The 21,592-nt window shown below is 42.4% G+C and overlaps 2 protein-coding genes across 4 annotated transcripts in view; one reads left to right on the plus strand and one right to left on the minus strand.

The window, feature by feature from the left end:
• HACD3 (3-hydroxyacyl-CoA dehydratase 3) overlaps positions 1–2,978 on the plus strand; it is a 31,002-nt gene extending 28,024 nt beyond the window's left edge. Inside the window, exons 9-11 of the mRNA XM_023729859.1 lie at positions 345–507; positions 1,040–1,171; positions 2,867–2,978. Of these exons, the coding sequence (XP_023585627.1) occupies positions 345–507; positions 1,040–1,171; positions 2,867–2,943 (372 nt within the window). The 3' untranslated portion in view covers positions 2,944–2,978. The remainder of the gene's footprint in view (positions 1–344; positions 508–1,039; positions 1,172–2,866) is intronic.
• INTS14 (integrator complex subunit 14) overlaps positions 2,865–21,592 on the minus strand; it is a 28,697-nt gene continuing 9,969 nt past the window's right edge. Inside the window, exons 5-11 of one of the 3 annotated variants that reach the window (XM_023729725.1) lie at positions 21,090–21,182; positions 18,382–18,526; positions 16,919–17,052; positions 9,576–9,694; positions 8,326–8,391; positions 5,306–6,084; positions 2,865–3,318 (exon numbers count right to left, since the gene is read on the minus strand). In XM_023729725.1, the coding sequence (XP_023585493.1) occupies positions 5,833–6,084; positions 8,326–8,391; positions 9,576–9,694; positions 16,919–17,052; positions 18,382–18,526; positions 21,090–21,182 (809 nt within the window). In that variant the 3' untranslated portion in view covers positions 2,865–3,318; positions 5,306–5,832. Of the gene's footprint in view, positions 6,085–8,325; positions 8,392–9,575; positions 9,695–16,918; positions 17,053–18,381; positions 18,527–21,089; positions 21,183–21,592 lie in introns of all 3 variants that reach the window. The other 2 variants (XM_023729724.1, XM_023729723.1) reach the window with 2 other exon arrangements.

Below are 21,592 nucleotides of genomic sequence, written 5' to 3' on the forward strand. Positions count from 1 at the left end.
GTGTGTCTGATTGTAGATTAGCAGTCTTTTGGATACTTTAATTTTGATAACAGTTCACTTATCCAGAGATAAAGTGTCTGACAGCCTTACCCACCTGGAATATAGATCAGAACTGGGAAAAAAACTAGAAAGCTTCTGAGACCTAGTTCATATACTGAACTATTCCAAAGAGGATTTCTTTGAGACTCAAACTTAGGCTGGCATTGAAGAGAGTTCACAGCCTTTGATGATTTGGGGAGAAGCATGATGGAGTTCATGGGTAATAGGCCAGGATCATAACTCTGTTCTGAATAAATCATGTGCAGCTGATTGAGAAATGATTCTTCTACTTGACTGGTTTCTAGGGTTGCATTCAGAACCTAAAGTGGCTTGTAATATCTGAATTGCTTATTTTCAATAGGTACCCCTTCTACATGCTAACTTGCATTGACATGGATTGGAAGGTACTCACATGGCTTCGCTACTCTGTGTGGATCCCCATGTATCCTCTGGGATGTTTGGCAGAAGGTACTTTTAGGAACTCTGCATTTTATAGCTTAGCTTCAGCTCATTCTTCCTCTGCTAGCCTAGGTCTGTAAATGTTGGATTTTTCCAGAATTTCTTTCTAGTGGCTTCTTTCCATAATATTCCCAGTATCCAGGGAAGTAGCTCATCGTGTAAGTTTTGGTAGCTAGGTGGTCATGTACTGCATGCTTCCCATTTATATGGTATTTTTAATTTTCCAAAGCAGGTTCATAATGATAACTTCATCTTATTTTCACAAACACCATTTTCCTAAAATGGAGATCATTCTCTCCATTTTATGGAATAGAAAACTGAAGCCCTATGCGATCAAATGATTGGTCCTCATTCATCTTTTTGTGGACATCTTGGAGGCTTATCTCTTAAGAAAACTAAGGGCCCTCTGTAAGAAGAGAAGATGAAGCATTTTGAAAAAAAACCCAGAACTGAAACTTTGAGGGCTAGGGGCTGGAAGGTTCTCACACTAGATGTGACTGTATCTGCTTTTCTTCTAATGAGTTCTTGTTTCTGCCTCCAGCTGTCGCAGTGATCCAGTCCATCCCAGTATTCAACGAAACAGGAAGGTTCAGTTTCACATTGCCATATCCAGTGAAAGTCAAAGTGAGGTTTTCCTTCTTTCTTCAGATTTATCTTGTCGTGTTATTTTTAGGTGAGTATCGGCTCTGTAATACAGACTTTTTCCTGTCACGTCTTGGAGGGTAGATTTAAATGATTCAGCATTTTAGAAGTCCTTATTGGGATTTTTATTTCCAAAGAGTTGCATGGGTTAGAGAAAGATTGCTTTGCAAAAACAGACTCACTAGACTATGCTGTATATGGATGTATTTCCTCCCAAATCTCCAGTCGTTGAATTATCTTCTTGCAGGTGGTCTTGGTCATTGGGAATACACCATGTTTGTTGTTTAAAACAATGTAAGCAGCTCTTTTTTGTCCCCCTGCATGATCATTTTATTGCTTTTTGAATTGTGAAAATTTTAAAACATATACAAAAATAGAATAGCAAAATGAACACTGATTTACCCGTCAGCCAGATTCAGAACTTTCAAGATTTTGCCACACTTGAAGAAGCTCTTTTAAAACAGAATAAGAAGTTCAGTTTACTTTTACTGATTTTGTTAGCACATTCCACATCCAGAGTTGATGGAGGTGGTAATACAGGTGACAGCAAGGAGGGAGAAAGGCAGTAACCTCTGAGCAGCCAGAAGGTCTCACAGAGACCTTTACTTAACAATGGGGAAGCTCCACTGCTCCTCATGTAAAACCTACTTGCTTATTTATTAATTTACTTTTATAATGGAGCCCTGGTGGCACAGTGGTTAAGAACGTGGCTGCTAACCAAAAGGTCGGCAGTTCAAATCTACCAGCCACACCTTGGAAACTATATGAGTCAGTTCTGTTCTTTCCTATAGGACTGCTATGAGTCAAAATAGACTCAATGGCAACGGGTTTGGTTTTTTTTGGGTTTCTTTTATATTAAATCATAAATCCTTGCCTTATTTCATGAAAACTAAGAACTTAAAGAATGGAAAAAGAAGCCTACATTATCACAAATATGAGAGATTTAAAAGCCTTCCCAACTAATAAGCACTATTTACTTTAGATAAAGATCAAATACATTTTAATGTAGTCTATGTATTTCTCTATTTCACGAAAGACTTGAAGTGGCCTTAAATAAGAATGGCTGCCTGGTTTCCCAGCAACAGAGGATGCAAGAGCAGTTTATTAGTTATCCATTGCTGCCTAACAATTTACCCCAAAACATAACGGCTTAAAATAAACATTTATTATCTCACACAGTTTCTGAGGCTCAGGAAGCAACCTCACTGGGTGGTTCAGGCTCAGGGTCTCTCGTGAGGTTTCAGTCAAGCTGTTAGCGGGGGCTGGAGGATCCACTCCAAGGTTACTCATGTGGTTCTTGCCACAGGGCCTCCCCACGTGATTGCCGGCAACCTGGCTTTCCCCAGAGCAAGTGGTCACAGAGAGCGAGGTGGGGAGAGAGAGGGATGAATAAGTATGTGGTAAAGGGAAGTGTAGGAAAAAGTGTAGAATCTAAGTGGTGGCTGTATGGGTGTTCACTGTACAATGATTTCAGACTTTTTGTGTTTGAAAATTTCTATAACATAGGAAAAATTAAATTGTAAACCCACCAGGAAAAGAAATGAGCCGTCTCCAATTTGTTGTTAATCATTTGTTTTCTGTTGTACTTTCCGAGCGGCTGCAATAAGCTTAGTGCCATAGAATACGAGAAACAGACAACCAGCTAGATGTTGCCCCTCGCCGAAAGCTTCTGGGTATAAAAAGAGACAAAGATTCTCATCTGATTTCTAATCACCCTCTTTTTCAGGGTTATATATAAATTTCCGTCACCTTTATAAACAGCGCAGGCGGCGCTATGGACAAAGAAAGAAAAAGATCCACTAAGGAGATTTGGATGGCTTCTTACAACAGTTTGAGGCTTATCTGTGATTCTTACGGTTTTACCTTCTTGTACTGATGTAAAAGTTTTTTTAAAGTTGAAAGATTCAATTCTCAGTGAGGCTGTCTCTCTCTTTTTCCCCCAGTAACATTCCTGAATTTACTGTATTATCTTAGTGTAGTACTTGCTTGACATGGATTCCTGAGAGCTGATGACAGGTTCATTCTTGTGTATTCAGTTAGTGAAGCAAAAGGCTCAGCCCCACTCCCACCCACTCCACGTCCAGTCTGTGTCATACAGGCCAAGGATATTTCTTCACTGTCATCCGTACAAGGTACTGGCCATTCTTATAGTTGGGATTTATTCTTTTCAGCTACTGCCTGTGAAAACAAGGAAGACTATGTTGCAGTATAGAAGGCTGTAAAAATGACTCTGGCAGCAGCTAATACATTCTGTACACAGTGGGTTACGTGGCGAGTGGAGTGGCATTGACCTTGTGACAGCAGGTTAGACTCAGTCATTGATGAAATACTTCTGAGTCAGAGTTGGGCTAGAGAACGTACGTGAGATCTGGTGTCTTCTGGCCTCTTACGTCTGTTATCACAGTGCTTACCACTGTGTGGGCATTGGAGAGGGCACAGGATGATCTGAGAGAGGCTAGTCAGAACCTTGGAATACCATGATCGCTTACTTCACAACTATTTCTCAACACTAATGAAACTACAAAAAGGGTTCCGAACTCACATGGCTCCAGGGATCAGAAGGGAACATAAATATGTGGGTCAAACTGGCAGTAAGTTGCTGGCAGTGCAGCCTGGAGCAAACCGGAGACATCCGAAGAGGCCAGGCTAAGCATGCCCACTGAACTCTGTCTTTAAGCTGTGAACAAGCATTTTAAAAAGTGTTCTTTCCCCTGCACTAGCCGAGTGACTCCATTTACTTGCGTACCCGTCAGAGTGAGTGGTGGGACTGTCTGCTTGTGAGTAGACCTGAAAAACACCTGCTTTTATTCTGCTATTAGATTGGCTTTTCCACCTGTCTGCAGTAGGGACTTTGGCTGGAGAATCACCAGCTGACCCTTATAAAAGGATTCCTGGCAGGAAACACACCAACAGGGGAACTGGAAAAGAAAAAAAAAGAAATCTAGACGTTTTGAAGTTTGTCCATTCTAAAATAGTTTTCTCTAAAACATTCCAAGTAAACCAAGTAAAATAAGTGTTAGAAGTAACACTTGTATAAGGGAATTTAAGGCACGATAGCTCTCTTGGCTCTGCCATTCTCATTGCTCCCAGGGGAAGGAGACTCAGTTATGCTGTTTCTCTGGGCCCAAAATGGAAACTTGGTTTGACCCGAAACGTTTGGTTAGCATAGGCTGGCTGATTTTGTAAAACTCCACTGCACTGAAGGATGTCTTGCATGCCTGTATCTTCCTGTCAACATTTGTTTGTACTGACTTCTGATGTTCTTTCAGCCAAGTTCCTCTGTGTAATTGCACATCAGCTTTGCAGTAGATTATGCTGCATCCTTCTGGCAAAATCCTGTATTTTTAGTGATTATTACAAATCCCTTTATTGCTGTCTGAGGAAGCAAAAGATTGTGTATTTCTATTAAAATATTTACAATCAAAATCCTAATGACGTGCTTAAATATCATTTAGTTTAATGATTTTCAGACTGTTCGTGATGGAAGTCCCTTGTTCAGATGTTCAGCCTATTAAACTACAATCGTCTGTTTCAGTTGAAGTGGGGGTAAAGGGCCCAGAGGCCTGAGGGATTCTACCATAGTAGATCCACGGAGCAATTTGAAAATCATTGATGATGTACATAAACCCTGAAGAAATGTTACTTGCCTAATATCATGAAGCTAGCTGATGGATTGGAACCAAAACTAACTTTGAATTCAGTGATCTGTCAGAATTTAGCTGGAATGAACCTGGCTTGGAATCCCTGGGTGGTGGAAATGGTTAACTTGCTCGGCTGCTAACCAAAAGGTTGGAGGTTTCAGTCTGCCCACAAGCACCTCGGAAGAAAGGCCTGGTAATCTACTTCCAGAAAATCAGCCTCTGAAAACCCTGTGGAGCACAGTTCTACTCCAACATACATGGGGTCGCCATGAGTCGGAATCAGCGGCAACTAGAACCTGGCACTGAGGCCTCATCAGTGTTGGAAGAAGGAAGTCAGTATAGAACCCAAGGAAACATGATTTTTATAAATCTGTGCAACTTAGAAAGTTGGAATTATATTCAAGTGACAGGTCAGACCAAAAGGCAAAATGCCCATTAATTTCAGTGAAACTATTTTATAGAAAATATTTTCATTTAAAAAAAACCCCCAAAACTTGAAGAAGCGGGAATCATTTTACACATACGTGTGGTTGCTGTTTAAAAGTCTGTATCTCAGGATACACCAAGAGCACCTAAGGGTTGCCATCACGTTTTGCCCAAGTTCTAAGCAAAGTTCTAAAACGGAGTTGGTCTTGTACTTAGTCAGCCCCAGATGGTCTGGGTTGCTCATTCCAAGAACAGAAGCTTGAAAATACAGTTGTGACAGAAACCTGGAGGGAAGAGATGACGCCCTTCAGAAGCCAGAGAGCCCCTGCTGAGGAAGTGGGGAGCTCTGTGCTTGTCAGCCGTTCACGCTTCTCAGGAGATGCGCCCATTGAGGCAGCAGAATCTGGGGACTCTGAGCCCCAGAAAGCTAAAATTACAGCCTAACCAGCCAACCACCTTTCAGAACCCTTCCCGGCTGATAGAGTCATTCAAACCAGCAACTGGTGTTTCTGAGGCAGCCGCAGGGTGGTCTTCGGGTAGCTATTCCAAAGCTGAGCAGACTGGAAAGGTCTTTACCCTAAATCAGTTTCACTCTGGAAATGAAAAGGAGGCTCCAAAGTCAGCTTCACATTCTTTCAGTGCTGCTCCCAGAGAAGTCTGTCTGCAAAGGTGTGATGTTTTGTTCATACGCAGCGTAGTCAGAGGTGCCGGTGCTGGCCAGCTTGAGCTGCTGGGCCGCGTGGGTCAGCTGGAAGGCAGCGTCGGGGTGGGCCGTGTCGGGCAGCAGTGTGCACTCCCTTTCCAGCATGTCAGCCACCCCTTTGAGCAGGTCCAAGAAACCAAAGGCCAGGGCAGCCTTTCGTAAACGATTCAGCTCCTGAAACGAGATAAAAAGACCAGTGCTCCCGGACTGGGTTTCCTCATCACATGCTGCCATGGATTGACCAGTGTCCCCCCAAAATATGTGTCAACTTAGCTAGGCCATGATTCCCAGAACTGTGTGGCTGCCTCCATTTTGTGACCTGATACAATTTTCCTTTACATTGTAAATCCTAATCTCTGCCTGTGGTTAATAAAGCAAGATTAGGTAATGTTAAAGAGGATTAAGGTGGGATACAACAGACTTACTCAGGTCACAGCCCTGATCTGATGGAAGGGGAGTTTCCCTGGGGTGTGGCCTGCATCAACTTTTATCTTACAAGAGATAAAAGGAGAAAGAAGTGAGCAGAGAGATAGGGACCTCATGCCACCAACAAAGCAGCACAGGGAGCAGAACATGTCCTTTGGACCCAGGGTCCCTGAGCTGAGAAGCTCCTAGACGAGGGGAAGATTGATGACAAGGACCTTCCCCCAGAACCGACACAGAGAGAAAGCCTTCTTCTAGAGCTGGTGCCCTGAATTTGGACTTCTAGCCTCCTAGACTGTGAGAGAATAAATTTCTCTTTGTCAAAGCCATCCACTTGTATTTGTGTTGTAGCAGCACTAGATGACTAAGACACATGCTTTATAAGTGCTCTTCTGCCCCAAATTTAATGAGCATTTTTATATGAGAACAAGTGCTTGTACAAAGCCACCAATAAGAAGATGACTGGGAAGTAGCTCCTATACAGGTCATCAGAAAGCTATTAGATAAAGAAGATGGTAAGGTGACTGAAAAACATGGGTTATCGTCACAAGTAACGAGCATTTATGCCAAACATCGTGTTATACACCATTTCATTTACTCTTCATAACTCCAAGGAGGATACTACTTTTTCCTGTTACTCCAGTATGGAAAAGGCTTGCTGCAAACCTCAGAGGGCTCTTAACCCTCTGGTGCCTCTCTGACTGGGCCTCAGACTGAACGGCAATGACCGTGTTTGGAGGAGGCAATGGAGGAGTCAGAAGTCTGGCCAGAAAGACCACCACAAAGAGAAAGCCTCCATCAAGCACTCAGCAGTGTGATCTGGGCCAAGTCGTGCAGCATCCCTGGGTCTCAGTGGCCTCCTTTACAAAATGAGGATCCTAATCCCTTACACACTGCCGTGGGCTGGAGCAGTCAGTTGCTAGAGGCCCCTTCCAGCTCTAATACGTGGGATTATATAAAACCGGAAAAGACACGGAGATCTCTGATCACCTCTCTACGAACATCTGTTAACAAGTGTGTCATCTTGAATAGAGAGCTGAGGATGGCGTGCAGAAAGCTCTGCAGGAGACAGGGACCGTGCAGCTGAGGAGTAGGAATGAAGGGCCTGTGTGGAGCGTGGGCATAAGGTAGGGAGGGGACTGGCTGGCTGAGAAGCTCTCTGGTTGAACTTTGATTAAAGCTGCCCTTGCTTGACTTCACTAGCTTGTTACATAATTAGGTTTGAACAAACACTGAGGTAATGGTAACGAGATGACACCCAGACAAAGTAGTCTGTGTGTTCTCTGGCAGAGACACTAGCCTGAGGCTGACTGTGTGCTGTATTTTAAGATTAGCAAATTGGGATGGGACATCAGCAACAACACAGCCTACATTATGCTGCCAATTATGTTTCAGCCAAGCACCAGAAGGATGAGGGAGAAGCAAGGACGGGAGAAACAAGGCGTGGGCCTAAATGCCCCCCATCCCACCCTACCCCTTGTACCTTTATTCCCTCCACCACTGGCTCTAGATTAGCTGGGTATGATTCTGGAAGGCAATCTCCTTGGCAATTCATAAATGTGTAATTTTAGAAGTTATTCCTAGAAGCAGCTTTTCTGGTGCGGTAAGAATGTTCTGGGTAACTCACCATTCCGGGAAGGCACATACACAGGTTGCCTGTGGTTGGGCTGGATACCTGTCTACATAGGAGAGGTGAGGACTCCAGGCTATGACCCACAGGTCCTTTCAGCTACCTGCCCCAGTCATTTATAGCAGCACCAACACAGAGATGCCCTTTTAACGTACAGAACCTGGCCATTCAAACGTGCGATTCTCGAGTTTTACGGCAGGGAGGAACCTATCTCTTCTACGGACTTTCCTGATGAAAAAATTGAGGTGCAAGTCATACACTTCTAATCCCTGCCTATGTTCATTCCATACCCCACACTCTTACTATTGTGATCGTTTATGTTTGGAACACCCCCTCTTCCCCTGTAATTCTGACATTCTCACCTTATAGAACGTCTGTGTTTTTTCAGGTAGTTTCCTTGCATTTCTTAAAATCTTCTGTACATCTGTCTATTAAGGGTGGAAAGAATTTGGCATTACAATTCTGTGGTAGAAGGGGGAAAGAATAACAACAAGATGGTTCTAAATATTTAAAGAAATGAAAATGAGAACAGGCTGCATGTCAATGCGCGGATCCCCTCTGAGTTAATTTCAACATTCTGGTCACCATTAGTAAAGCACCAAGAATCCCTTGGTTTTCTGGTTAAGTCTCACAAAAACACACCCAGGACCAAAACAAAATAAAAAAAAAAAAAAGAAATTCAGCTATACCCATGGTTCAAATTATCCTTCTGACAGGGATGTACTGTGTCAGGGATGGCTGCAAAGAGATTCCTACAAAGAGCAGAGGCCCCTGTCCCCTTAGCCGTGGCAGGCTGTGTTTCAGTCTCCATGGAAAGGGCTAGAAGAGACTACGCAGTCAACAAAAGCGACTTGACTGCCGCTTCTCTTTTGGCTTCGGTTGGACTCACTGGAGGAACAAAGAACCAAAAAATGTGCTCAACCGAGAAAAAAGGCTCAAGAAGTGATTTTTTAAAACAGGTATAAATGATTTCCTGTCAATGGAAGGAGAAATGTTACTGAGTATCTTGCCTGAAAGCTGCATACCTTGACAATGGTATTATCTTAGCTTCCCATGAAAGTGTTTTTGTTGAATTATAATGTAATGCTATGCCCTGGGATTTACCGTGGAGATAGAAGAAATAACCATACAAACACTTTTGCAAAACTGTTGTTAAAGATAACATCCATTATGTTATTCAGTGACTCACTGTGTAAAACATTTTACATAAAAATTCAATGCCAGGGAACTGTTTCTCTCTAAAAAAACTGGCAGGATTCCTTTTATCAGATAAGAAAAACTATATAACCCAACATGTTTCTTTTCTGACCTGTGCTGCAGGAAAAGCCCAGAGCCAAAGTGCTCCAGTACAATTAATTGTTTTACCTCGGGTTCCTAGCACAACTGTCCCCTTCTTCCTCTATATGGCTTCTTATTGCTCTAAATTTTGTAAAAAATGATTTTGCTATGTGTTTTACTATAGGCTATCTCAAATCCTTTTTGTAAATAATGAAAAACATTAGAAGTAAATGAATTACTAAGTATCAGAGGAAAAGAAAATCAAATGAAAGGTCTGCCTGCCCGAATCCCTCCTCTTGTCCCCAGCAGAAAGCCATGTGAAGGGAAATGTTACCTGCAGGCCACTGGGTTTGATCCAGACAGTCACATTCTGGGCATAGCTGCGTTTGTTTTTGGGCTGTAGGGGAAACGGGCTCTTATTGTCATCCTCACCGTAAGGGTTTTCCTTAGCATCTTAAAAGAAAAAGACATTCTTGAAAAGACATCTGGCAAAATACAGTCAATTACATTTCCAATTAGGCTGGCAGTTCTTTGAATCACTCAATCTTTCACATCCTGTTACTTCCCTAATTAAGAAAATTCATTAACTCAGTCAGGCTTGGGGACCTGTTCTCAATAGAAAGCCACTGAGCAGGAGAGCAAACAATTAACTGAAGTCCATGTAAGTGAAAAATGTTTTAAAAGAAACAAGCTTCACTCATCTGCTTTATCAGTTACAGTAAAAGGGGATAAAACTAATAAATGCAACAATATGCATTTACATACTGCAATTCTGTAGTCTAGCTTAGCTCTGTCCAATAGAACTTTCCGCAGTGATGGAAATGTTCTATATCTGTGCCATCCAATATGGCAGCCACTAGCCCATGTGGCTGCTGAGCACTTGATATGTGATTAGTGTGACTGAGCAACAGAATTTTAAATTTTTTTTAGTTTCAATTAAATTCAAAATAGCCTCATGTAGCTGATGTCTACTGTACTGGAAGCACAGGTTTAGCCATTAAAAAAATCAAAAAGGAAAATTATATAATAACTAAATCAAGGAAAGGGGCGAGGGAAGAAGTACTTTCACCGGTGAAACATACCCCACCTTACGGTTATTAGTTTATTACCTCCCGAGATTTTAATCATGTTGTTTTTACAGCCTTGTGAATGAACAGGGATTTCAGTCTTTGTAACTGCTTCCTGAGTCACCAAAGTTCTGCCACAAGCTTACACACTTAGAGCTACTGGCTCACTCCATCCTTATTATTACCATCTCCTGAGGTAGGCAGAGCACGGATCACCTTCCCACAGTCTCAGGGAGCTCCAGCCCCTTCCCAAATGCTCACGCTAAACACTGGACTAAGACTATGAAGCCAGAAGTTCTCTAAGCCTGGTCTGGTCATTAATTCAAACACCTCATACTGGCCTCACATGACCCCATCAACCCTCCTCACCCCCCTGCAAAAAAAAAAAAAAAAGTACTGGCTCAACTCTCCAGACATGTTGCCAGTCATTAATGCTTGTCAATACATACACCTTTTCAGTCAGGCCAAGAGCCTCACAGTCTACTCCCACACAGCATGCTCATTTCCAGCTTCCCTGCCTTCATCTCTGCTACTCCCCTTGCCTAGAATGTAATGCAGTCCCTTCTGCATTCATTCACTCACTCACTCATTCAGTATCTACAGAAGGAAGCTACTATGTAGCAAGCACTGTGCTAGGAATTGTGACTAGAGATGAGTACGACATTTTTTCTGACCTCAAAGAACTTACAGAACAGAGAGAATTTATTAAATTCCAACTGTGTGCCAGACACTTTACACATACAACTTCTGTCCCTACAGCAAACCTAGAGGGAAGATAGTATTAGTCCCATTAGAGATGAGGAAACTGAGGCTCAGAAAGGTTACACTTGCATAAGGTTTTGTAGTAAATGAGTTGAGATTTGCATTTGGGTCTGCCTGGTCCTGAAGCCAACACTTTCCCCACCACTCAACGGTGCTGTTCCTCACCTATCAACCTGTTGCTGTTGAGTTGATTCTGACTCGCAGCAACCCTACAGGACAGAGCAGAACTGCCCCATAGGGTTTCCAAGGAGTGGAGGGTAGATTTGAACTGCTGACCTTTTGGTTAGCAGCCAAGCTCTAAACCACTGCGCCACCAGGGCTCCCCTCACCTACCAAACTTACTTATATCCCAGGTCTGGATCCTGTCCTACCTCCTCTGTGCAGTTGTTCCCGGTGTTTCTGGAAGACAGTGATTTCTCTAGACCTTTTATCCTACAGCAGTCAGTACCAGACATTCCAATACCTAATCATAACCTATCTTGTACTGTCTCTAATTGTCTGAAGCCTTTATGTGAAAACTGGCTTAGCAGACAAGAAATGCTGCTTCTGTGAAAAAAAGAACAGGAGACTCTTAGAAATAGTAGAAATAAAAAATCAAAAGTTGCAAGATAATGTTGAAAATACTTTCCAGAAGGCAGAACAAAAAGATAAAGATAAGAAAATCACATACACACAGACAAATACAGGTTCTAGAAAAGGAGAAGAGAAAATACAGAGAGGAAAAAAATCAAAGAAATAATTCATTTTCCCAGGACTGAAGAATATGAGTTGCCAGATGGAAAGGGACTACTGAGTACCCAGCACAATGAATGAAGAGACCAATGACTAGGTACATCATTCTGAAAATTAGAACACCAGGGATACAAAGAAGACCCTCAAGTTGTACAGAGAAAAATACAGGTCAGGGTCAAAGCCCTGGGAATTTGCATGGCACCAAGCTCTCAGGAGCAGCACTGGAAGCCAGACGAGACAACAGAACAAAGCTTCAAAATTCTAAGGGAAAAAGATTCCCAACCTAGAACTCTATTTCCAACCACACCGCCAATCAAGTGTAAGGGGTGAAATAAAGACATTTCCAAATATGCAAGATTTCCAGATATTTACTTCCCTTGTATCTTTTCCTCAGAAGGAGCCATGAAACAGAGATCCAAAGGAGAGATGCAGGGAAGACTCAGGATGACAGCTATACAGCAGGCCTAGAGAACAACCAATCCTTCATGAAGCAGGGCGATGGGAGATAGCACCAAGAAAAAAAGAAAACTGACAAAATACCTCATGAATGTATTATCACTAATTCTTTGAAACAAGGGGGGAAAAAAAAAGGAAAGCAGTAACTACAGGGGAAAAAATTTGCACAAGAAAGGAAATGTTAACATAGTATAGCACATGGTTCAGATGTGGTATGCTAACATCATCCAACAAGAACTGAATACTGACAACCAAAAAGAACACTGGAGCCATACTGGGAGGGCAGAGGAAGAGAAAATGCGCTTGCTGGGTGGTGTAGGATGTGGTGGTAAGAGAGCTAAGTAATCTTTAAAAAATCAAAAAATGATAATGGAAAAAGAATCAAGAAATAGCTATATACTTAAATGACTTACGAATGTAAGTAAATCCTAAAAGAAACACATAAATGTAAGTAAACACCAAAGGAAAGGAGCTGTCTCTAGGAACAGAATTAGGAGCAGGGAGGGATTGGTATAAGCTTAATGGTACTATTTTGCATGTTTTGCTGTGATAAGAACATAATAAAAACAGCAGTATCTACCTTATTATGTGTCTATCGTGTGTGAGGGACTTCATACACATTCCCTCAATAAATTCTCTCAACAACCCTCTAAGGCAGGTTTTATTATCATTATTTGCTTCCATAATGCCAATCCCAACCTCTTAAAATTGCTGCGAGAATTAACTGAGAAGACATTTCATTGTAAGTGTCTAGCACGGTGCCTGGCACAAAGTTCAATAAAATGTTAGCTATTACTATCCCCATTAAAAAGAAAAACAGACCTAGAGGGAGGAAGTGCAACATGTATATAGGGCAGAGTAAATGGCAGTTCAATTTGAATGAAGAAGCAGCATAACAAGAAGTACAAAACTAAGCCAAGTTTGCTATGTTGCAAGCCAGGAATAAAGGAGTTGGAATGCTCCTATCTTAGATTATGGACTGTCATCTTTGAAGAAAACCATCACAATAGGCTAGGTCAGGAGTCAGCAAACTTTCTGTAAAGGGCCAGACAGTAAATAAATTATTTTAAGTTTTGTGGGCCACATGATCTCTATCGTAACTACTCAACTCTGCCACTGTAGCATGAAAGCAACCATAGACAATACATAAATGAACGAGAGTGGCTGTGTTTCAATAAAACTACTCATCTGGCCTGTAGTTAGCTGACCCTGGTCTAAGTAGAAAGTAAAGAAGGCCAGAAACAGGGCAAGAATAAATTTATGTATGCTACAGAGAGAGTAGATGAAGGTGAGGATTTTCTCCATCTTCACACACACACTCTCACACACACACACACACACACTCTGCTCTGTGTTCTCCTCCAATTACTGCCCCATTTTCCTTTCGTGGCCAAACTCACCATCTTCATTCCCTTATCTTTCGTTTACTCCTCGACCTGTCTCCTGGCTGACCACCCACTGAAGCTGCTCTTATAAAGTCACCAATGATCTCCTATTAGGCTCAAATGATTCTTCGTTCACAGTGTCTTCTTTTCCCTCTTGGTACGTTTCCAGGGAGCACCTGATGGATTCAAACTGCTGACTTTTTGGTTAGTAGCTGTAGCTCTGAACCACTACGCCACCAGGGTTTCCTCTTGGTTTCTAGTCTGATAAAACTCTTTAGTCATTTAAAATACTCATTCTACAGTCTCTTTCAGATTAAGTTCTCTAGGTGCTAATCCTCCTGTTGGCTTTTCCTCAAAGGAGATCATTTCTTCATGTGATTTAAATTTTTTTTTTTTTTTTTAAATTATAAACTCATCTTCAGTGGGGATTTGTTTTTGCTGTGGAAGTCCTCTGGCCCTGGTTTGAGAAGTGCTGCTACAGAGCCGTTCTATCAGCTGTGGATGCACCCTGGGCTTCACCACGGGCAGAGATTTCCTTGTCATCCTCTCACTGAGGGGGCAGAACTTCCACATTCCCAGCTTTATTCAGAGATTTCAGTCTTTGTCTTGTTTGGAACCAAAGTTATGTCTCCCGCCCCTGTGTGACCTTTGAAACCCCAGCCCCTGGGTCCTAGCTCCAGGGTCGGCAAACTAGCAAACTATGGCTCACTACCTATTTCTGTATACCCCGTGAGTTAAAGAGTGGTTTTTACAATTTTAAATGGTTGGAAAAAAAATGTGAAAGAATAAATTTCATGACATGTGAAAATCATATGAAATTCAAATTTCAGTGTCCATTAATATTTACTGGAACAGAGTCACATTCATTTGTCTATGTATTGTCTATGGCTGCTTTCCTGCTACAATGGCAGAGCTGAATGTTTTGTAATAGAGACCACATGGCCCACAAAGCCTAAAATATTTACTATCTGGCCCTTTACTGAAAAAGTCTGCCAACCCCCTGACCTAGCTTCTAGGGCCTATATTCAGTCTACAGTCTTTTCTAGGCCTCAGTGGCAAAGGACGCTCTTTAGACCTTAACTGAGTTGCACATGCATATGGGATACTACAGGGCATTACTTCCTTCCCGAGTACTCTCCTGGCTTCTGTGACACCATTCTCTTCTACTTTTCCTCCTCCATCTCACTATTTCTCCTCCTTTTCTTTGATGCCGCCCTTTTCACTAAACTCAGTTGGTGGTGCTTCCCAAGGGTATGGCCCTGGCTCTCTTTTTCCCTTAATCTAGATACATTCCTGGGGCCACTGCTTCTTCAAATATGGTTATGGATCACCTGGATGAGAATCACTTGAGGTAATATTAAAACTGCCAAGTTTCTGGGCCTGAATCCAGACCTACTGAATCAGAATCTCTGTAGGTAGGCCTAGGCAACTGAATTTTCTTGTACATAAAAATTCCAATTTGTGAACCACTTCCCTAAGCAATCTCCCTTTGTCATCACTTCAACTCTTAGAGATACGCTTATAACTAAAGATTACATATCCAATTCTTCCCTCTTTGCTGAACTCTGGAGTCCTACAGGAACTGTCTGTAGGCACCTCTACCTGTATCTCCTAGACACCAACTCAACATGCACAAAATATTTTTTCTTCCCAAATCTACTTTTCCTCTTCTATTTGCTGTTCCCATGAATAGCACCACCTTTGACCCAGCAGCCTAGGTTGGAAACCTGGGATCATTCTGAACTCTTCTCTTTCACTTATTCTCATATCTAGTCACTGTTGATTCTACCTCCTAAGTATCTTTTGCCCAGATCCCATCCTCCCCGACCCAGTCATCTTCCTCATTCTGGCTCTCGTCTTCACGTCTCCAGGACTCTCACAGTGGACTTCTAGCTGCAGGCTGCCCTTGCCCCTAGTCTTGACCTTTCAAACCCACACTCCACAGAGCTATCTTTCTAACTGCTGATTCATTCTCCTTCACTTGGATTACGGCCATGTTGCACAACTCCAAATTCTTATCTCTTGCTTGGATTATGGCGGTGTTGCACAACTCCAGGGGGCACCAGGCACCTAGAACAGTATCCTAACTCGTGGTTTCCCAGTGTCTGCAGAATAAACTGTCAGCTCTTCACATTTCAGATAACCTGTCCTGCTCTAGGCACTGCCCACCTCTAACTTACCCCACCCCACCCCCTCACACTTTTTGTGCTCTCTCTTTTCCTTTCTAGAGGTGCTCCATTTGTCCAGGATGCCCTTTCTTACTGAATCAGCAAATTCCTCGTTTTCTTTAAAACCCAGCTAGGTTGTCCCTCCTTTGTGAAGATTTCCGAGTCCTCCAGGCAGAGCTGATCACCCCCTTCTCTGGGCTAGCTCTGATCTCGGGCCAGCCTGTGTTTATTATTCCACTTTCTACTAGACTTTGAACAACTCCAGCTAACTCTTTCATCCCCTAGGCCTGGCACAGAATAGGTTGCTTGGTTGATGTTCCTGAAATTGAAGCGAGTCCAAATGACTCCAGAGTTGGAGCCTGGGTAACAAGGAGCACAGTGGTCTCAATCAAAAGGAGCAGGAAAATTGAAGGAAGTTTGTGGGCAGGGGCAAGGGACAATGGTTTCTGTAACAGACATGCTGAGCTTCAGACCATGGCAGAATATCCAGGTAGGAACTGGAAATACTGAAGTATACAACTTCCAAGGAGAGATCAGGCGAGACTGGAGTTATAGACTTGGGGCATCTGAAGCCATTACGCTGAAGAAATAAACAAGAGAGAGAATAAGAATCCAAGAAAAGGAAAAGAACAGCAGCTTGGGAATTGCGAGGCAAAAGGGAGAAAAGATAAGACAACAAGAGCAAGAAAAACCACCAAAGAAAAATTCGTCAGCTAGGTATCAGGAGAACCAACAGAATGCAATGTCAGGAAAGCTAAGGGAAAACAGTTTCATGAAGGAAGAGGGATTAACGTATTTAGATATGACTGCAGGATACCTGGATTAAAAATAATACACCGAAGAAAAACAAATTTATGGAGAGTAACTTTTCACTCTAAGCAGTCTATATTTACTTAAAGCAATCTAAATGTTGGTTTCCCTGAGCTGTGAAAGTGAGAGTTCAAACATCAAACTCTCTCGGGGTTCTCCATGTGCATATTCAGCACCAGAGACCACAGCACATTGGTGATGGAGATCACACAGCTCTCGGACTGCACAGCCAGAGATGTTCAGAACAGCAGAGGGAAAACAGAGTCGAGATAATGTAAAAGCTGATCTGGATTATACCTGAAATAGGACCCAACTGTGCCATTTTCCCTAGCCATGGGAGAGGTTCTGGGCCAGGCTCAAAGAGAGACATCATGAGGTTTGATTTCTTCTTGCTGTCAGCTTGGGAGTAGAGCATTCCATGCCATTCAGGGCTACATGGAGAGAAGACGGGAGATGAGAAGAACATCAAGCCTGGGAACCGCAAGTTAAACAAATCTAGTCTATATTGTTTAGAGTCATAGGCTTCAGTTTTGAAATCAGGTGCGTTACTTTTACCAAAGCCAAATCCTAAAGCTGAAAAGGCACAATGCTGCCCCAGAATATTATCATTCCCCTGGGACACTTTATTACTCAGGTGAAATTATGCACATATGGGCATAAAAGTTGAGGCAAAAACATCACAAAGGGCAGTGAGCAGCTGTCGTGTGGAAAGGAGGACTAAGGGCCATGGCCTCTAAATCTTTTCAGCTGCCTCCCTGAGTCATTCACAGAAGCCCTTCTAACATAGGGCCCAAGACCATCGCTCAGTCTCTTAAGAGATGCTCTGTCCCAGGTCCTCAGAGGGCTCCAGGTGTTTCTTATATTCAGAGCCAATACAAGTAGTTTGCGTGGCAAGAAATACCGCAGGCTAATACCTAGTAAGAGCTTCATTCTTCTTTTTGGATGGTTAATTTGAACTCGAGCAGAAATAGAGCTACACTTCCTCTGAATAACCCTAACCTCTTGCTATTTGATTCTAGTCAACCCCAGGAGATGGCCAGAAGATGATCAGTCAACTCCTCGTTTCTAACAACAGGTGTTACAGAAAGGGAAGCAGAGACTGCAGCGAATGCGAAAGCTGGAGGGCTTTGCTCATAGGAAGGAACACAGCAGAGTGGTTACAAGCATGGGTCTGGAGTCAGGATGCATGGGTAAGAATCCTGGCTCTCCCATTTACTAGCTGTATGACTGCGAACAAGTTACTTAACCTCTCTAAGCCTTAGTTTCCTCATCTATAAAATGGGGATAAGACTACTACCTCCTCGCAGTGTTGTGAGGGATTGAACGAGTTAAAATATGGAAAATGCCTAGAGGGAGCCTGGCACATGGTAAAATGCTCAACCAGCACTATCAACATCTCCGTCACTTGCTTCTGCTCCTCATTTTACGGATGAGGCTCTGTGAGTCCTGCCTAAAATCCCATAGCAAGTTAGTAGCATTGCTATCACCAAAACCCATAGAAAAGAGGCAAGCTGAGAAAGAACATAATTAAAAGCAATCTGAGAATTGCTGACTTGTGGCAAGAAAGCTCACTCCATACTTATTCTAGCAGGTGATTTAAACAGAAGGTGAGAAGGCGATGGGAAGGGGGAAGGGTGTGGCGGGAAAAGGAGAACACTGACAAGGGCCTTTCTATTTCTTTCCGAAAAGTCTGGGAAGCACTTTACTTTGTGAACAGGTTTTTCTTTTTCGCTTAGCCAAACATAAACGAAGTTTCCTACCCTAACTGAACGATCGCCACCATTCCTTCCACTTTTAGGCTGCCATGGAGCAGGACACAGAAGTTGGGTATTTTGCCTGCAATCTGATTGGCTGAATTCTCATCTTCATTGTCATCAGTGATGCCAGTACCCACCTCATCACCTTCTGTGAAAAGAAGAGGAAAACAGGTCAGATTGAAATCAGCTACAGAAACCCCAAAGAAGTACTGATAATTACACTGCTGGCTGTTTCTAGCCTTGGAAGGAAAGTGTATGGAGTTGTAAGGGAATACAATGAGTAAGAAAAACTCATATTCTAATTTTCCAACGTCCATATAAGAATCAGTTTTCACATGTCATATGATTCCATTTATCTGAAATGTCCAGAACAGACAAATCTACAGAAAATAGATTAGTGGTTGCCAGGGACTGGGGGCAACGGGGAGATTAGGCGTGACAGATAAAGGGTACGGGGTTTTTTTTTGGGGGGGTGATGAAAAAGTTCTAAAATTGATTCTGGTGATGACTGAACAACCGTTAGTATACTAAAAACCATGGAATTGCACACTTTACCTGGGTGAATTATATCTTGATAAAGCTGTTAACAAAAAAATCTGTTTTCCATAGTTTCCACTAGGACGCTGAGTTATAGGCTAGCTGGAGGTTTCAGACACCCACCTAAACAGAACCACACATCCAGAGATGTCAACAGTGTTCTCAACTGACAGCCTTCCAGCAGAATGTGGATGTGAATCCTCAAAGGTGAGCAATGATCCCTCTACAGCTTCTGAACTGGACTCTCCAACTCCAGGCTTTCTCATGTACTCTGCTGACAGATGAATCTTCCTACTGTTAACTTCCCTCCAAACATATTTGCCTGTTCAATCTCATTCAAAGACTTTCTAATTTCAACAGGAAGAGCTTACCCAGTTTAGCTTTCAACAGCCCTTACAGCATAGCCCCATTCCACCTTTCCATACTTTTCTTTCCACTGTTCCCCTACATGAGCTTTTCATTCTGCTCAATTTCTTTGTTGGCAATTTATATGGGCATGCAGAGTTCCCCCAGGACCTTAGAAGTAAGGGAAATTTGTTCTCTGAGAGCAGTAAGGTAAGTTATAAACACAGTGATCACAATAAGCCATCTGTGGGCATATCAAGATTCTGCCTGTGGTGGGAAAATGTGGAACAGAATTTCAAATTCTCTTGGAATCCAGACTTTCTGGAGCCATTGAGGCTGCATGAACCCCCAAAACTATTGCCCTAAGATAATCTTTAAACCTTAAAGCAAAAATATCCCCTGAAATCTTCTTTAAACCAAAGAACCATTTAGCTTAATTAGTAAAAAATGTCTACCTTGAGCACTGGGCCTTTTAAAGAACTATCCATATAGGACCAAACTGACAACAGTAACTCTAAAGGTCAGATAGGAAGTTTAGGGGACAGTGAGCTTATGTTAGGAGCTCTGGTGGCACAGTGGTTAAAGCACTTGGCTGCTAACAGAAAGGTCAGCAGTTTGAACCTACCAGTCACTCCATGGGAGAAAGATGTGGTCTTCTGCTTCCATAAAGATTTATAGCCTTGGAAACCCTATGGGGACAGTTTTACTCTATCCTGTAGGGTTGCTATGAGTTGGAATCAACTCGATGGCAACGAGTTTGGTTTTAGTTTGGAGCTTATGTTAATGGGGGAGGAACAATTTGGAAAAGGAGGGTGAGAGTGATGCACAACGTGAAGAATGGAATCAATATCACTAAATTGTACGTGCTGAAATTGTTGAGTTGGTATCTGTTTTGCTCAGTATACTTTCAACAACAATAAAAAAATTATTAATAAATAGAAAAACAAAATCTAAACCCCTCAACCCCCCCCCCAAAAAAAAAGATTCTGTCTGTGAATGTGTGACTGAGGAGTTGTGGAACATTCTAAACTCCAACTGAGATGACCTGGGCATAACTGGCATGGGATGGTAACTCAGTAAGTGGAAACTTAACCGACTACACACCCTTGGAGAAAGCTGGTGAACAGAAATGGATGGAGCCTAGAACCGAGAAAAGACGTTTAAAGAGCTAGAGGCTAGTGTTGTCCAGAGAGATGCTGAATCCGGGGGACATGGATTTACAGTTCCTGGAGAGGTATATTCTGCAGGAATGAGGCTTCACAAGGGTCTGGAATCATCCATGCATTCAACTGAGTGTCTACTATGTGTGAAGCTCTAGTAGAGCAGAAAACATATTTGGTCCCTGCCTTTACGAAGCTGTATTTGCCTTCCACGTTCATGGAGCAACCTGATGACTACTTTGGGTTCCACTGCATGTCCCCACTAGGAAAGGCAGAGCCCTAGATGAGGCACCAAGCATCCTCCATCCTCATCTTTAAAGAGGATGTCCACTGAAAATTAATAAATTAACACATAAATATGGGCCCAAATGCTTTCCACAGTGTGCAGCAGAATTACTTTTCTGGTATACTGGGCAACATTCATTATTTTTAAAACCAATGCAGTAGCTATTCCTTCCCATCAAATTCTAGTACCTAACGATTAAAAACGACTTTGGATGGTGACAGCTGCACAAATCGGTGACTATACGGAAAACCAGTGAATGATACACTTCCAGTGGGTGAGCTGTATGGTACGTGAATTAGATCTCAAAAAAGCTGTTTTTAAAAAGAATAACCTCAGTCAATATGCTGCTTCACGTGTGGCACTGGAGTAGGCCGATGACTCACCTTTGTTAAGTGCTATAGGCAGGACCAGATGTCTGGACAGAACTGGGGGACTTGAAATATCAGCTATGTCAATAAATCCCACTATTTCCAAATCTGAAAGGAAGGAATCAATATCAAATTAATTCATGCTGTGGGAAAGTACATTATTTTCTATGTGTTTGTTTTCACAAAATGTTTAGGTGTGCATTTCAAATACAATGACTTCAACAAGGAAGTTGTTACAAGTTCCTGTGGATGACTCTCAGGAAATAGCAACAATTGTCCTTTACTTAATGAAATTTAGATTATATGACAAATCATCTAGGCTTTATTTTTATGAGGCTAGGTCTCTGGCCAGTGCAAAAACTTGAAGTTCAAATCTCTCTCTATAGTCAGGGATGTTCAAGTCACCAGGGGGCGCTGTAGCCAAACACTTCCACAACAACTGCACTCAGCCTTCCTTGGAGATTAAAACCATTGCATTAAAAATGTTTTCCTGATACCAAGGTTGAGTAAGGATATTG

Source organism: Trichechus manatus, unplaced genomic scaffold (assembly GCF_000243295.1).
Source record: "Trichechus manatus latirostris isolate Lorelei unplaced genomic scaffold, TriManLat1.0 scaffold00030, whole genome shotgun sequence".
Classification (NCBI taxonomy): domain Eukaryota; kingdom Metazoa; phylum Chordata; class Mammalia; order Sirenia; family Trichechidae; genus Trichechus; species Trichechus manatus.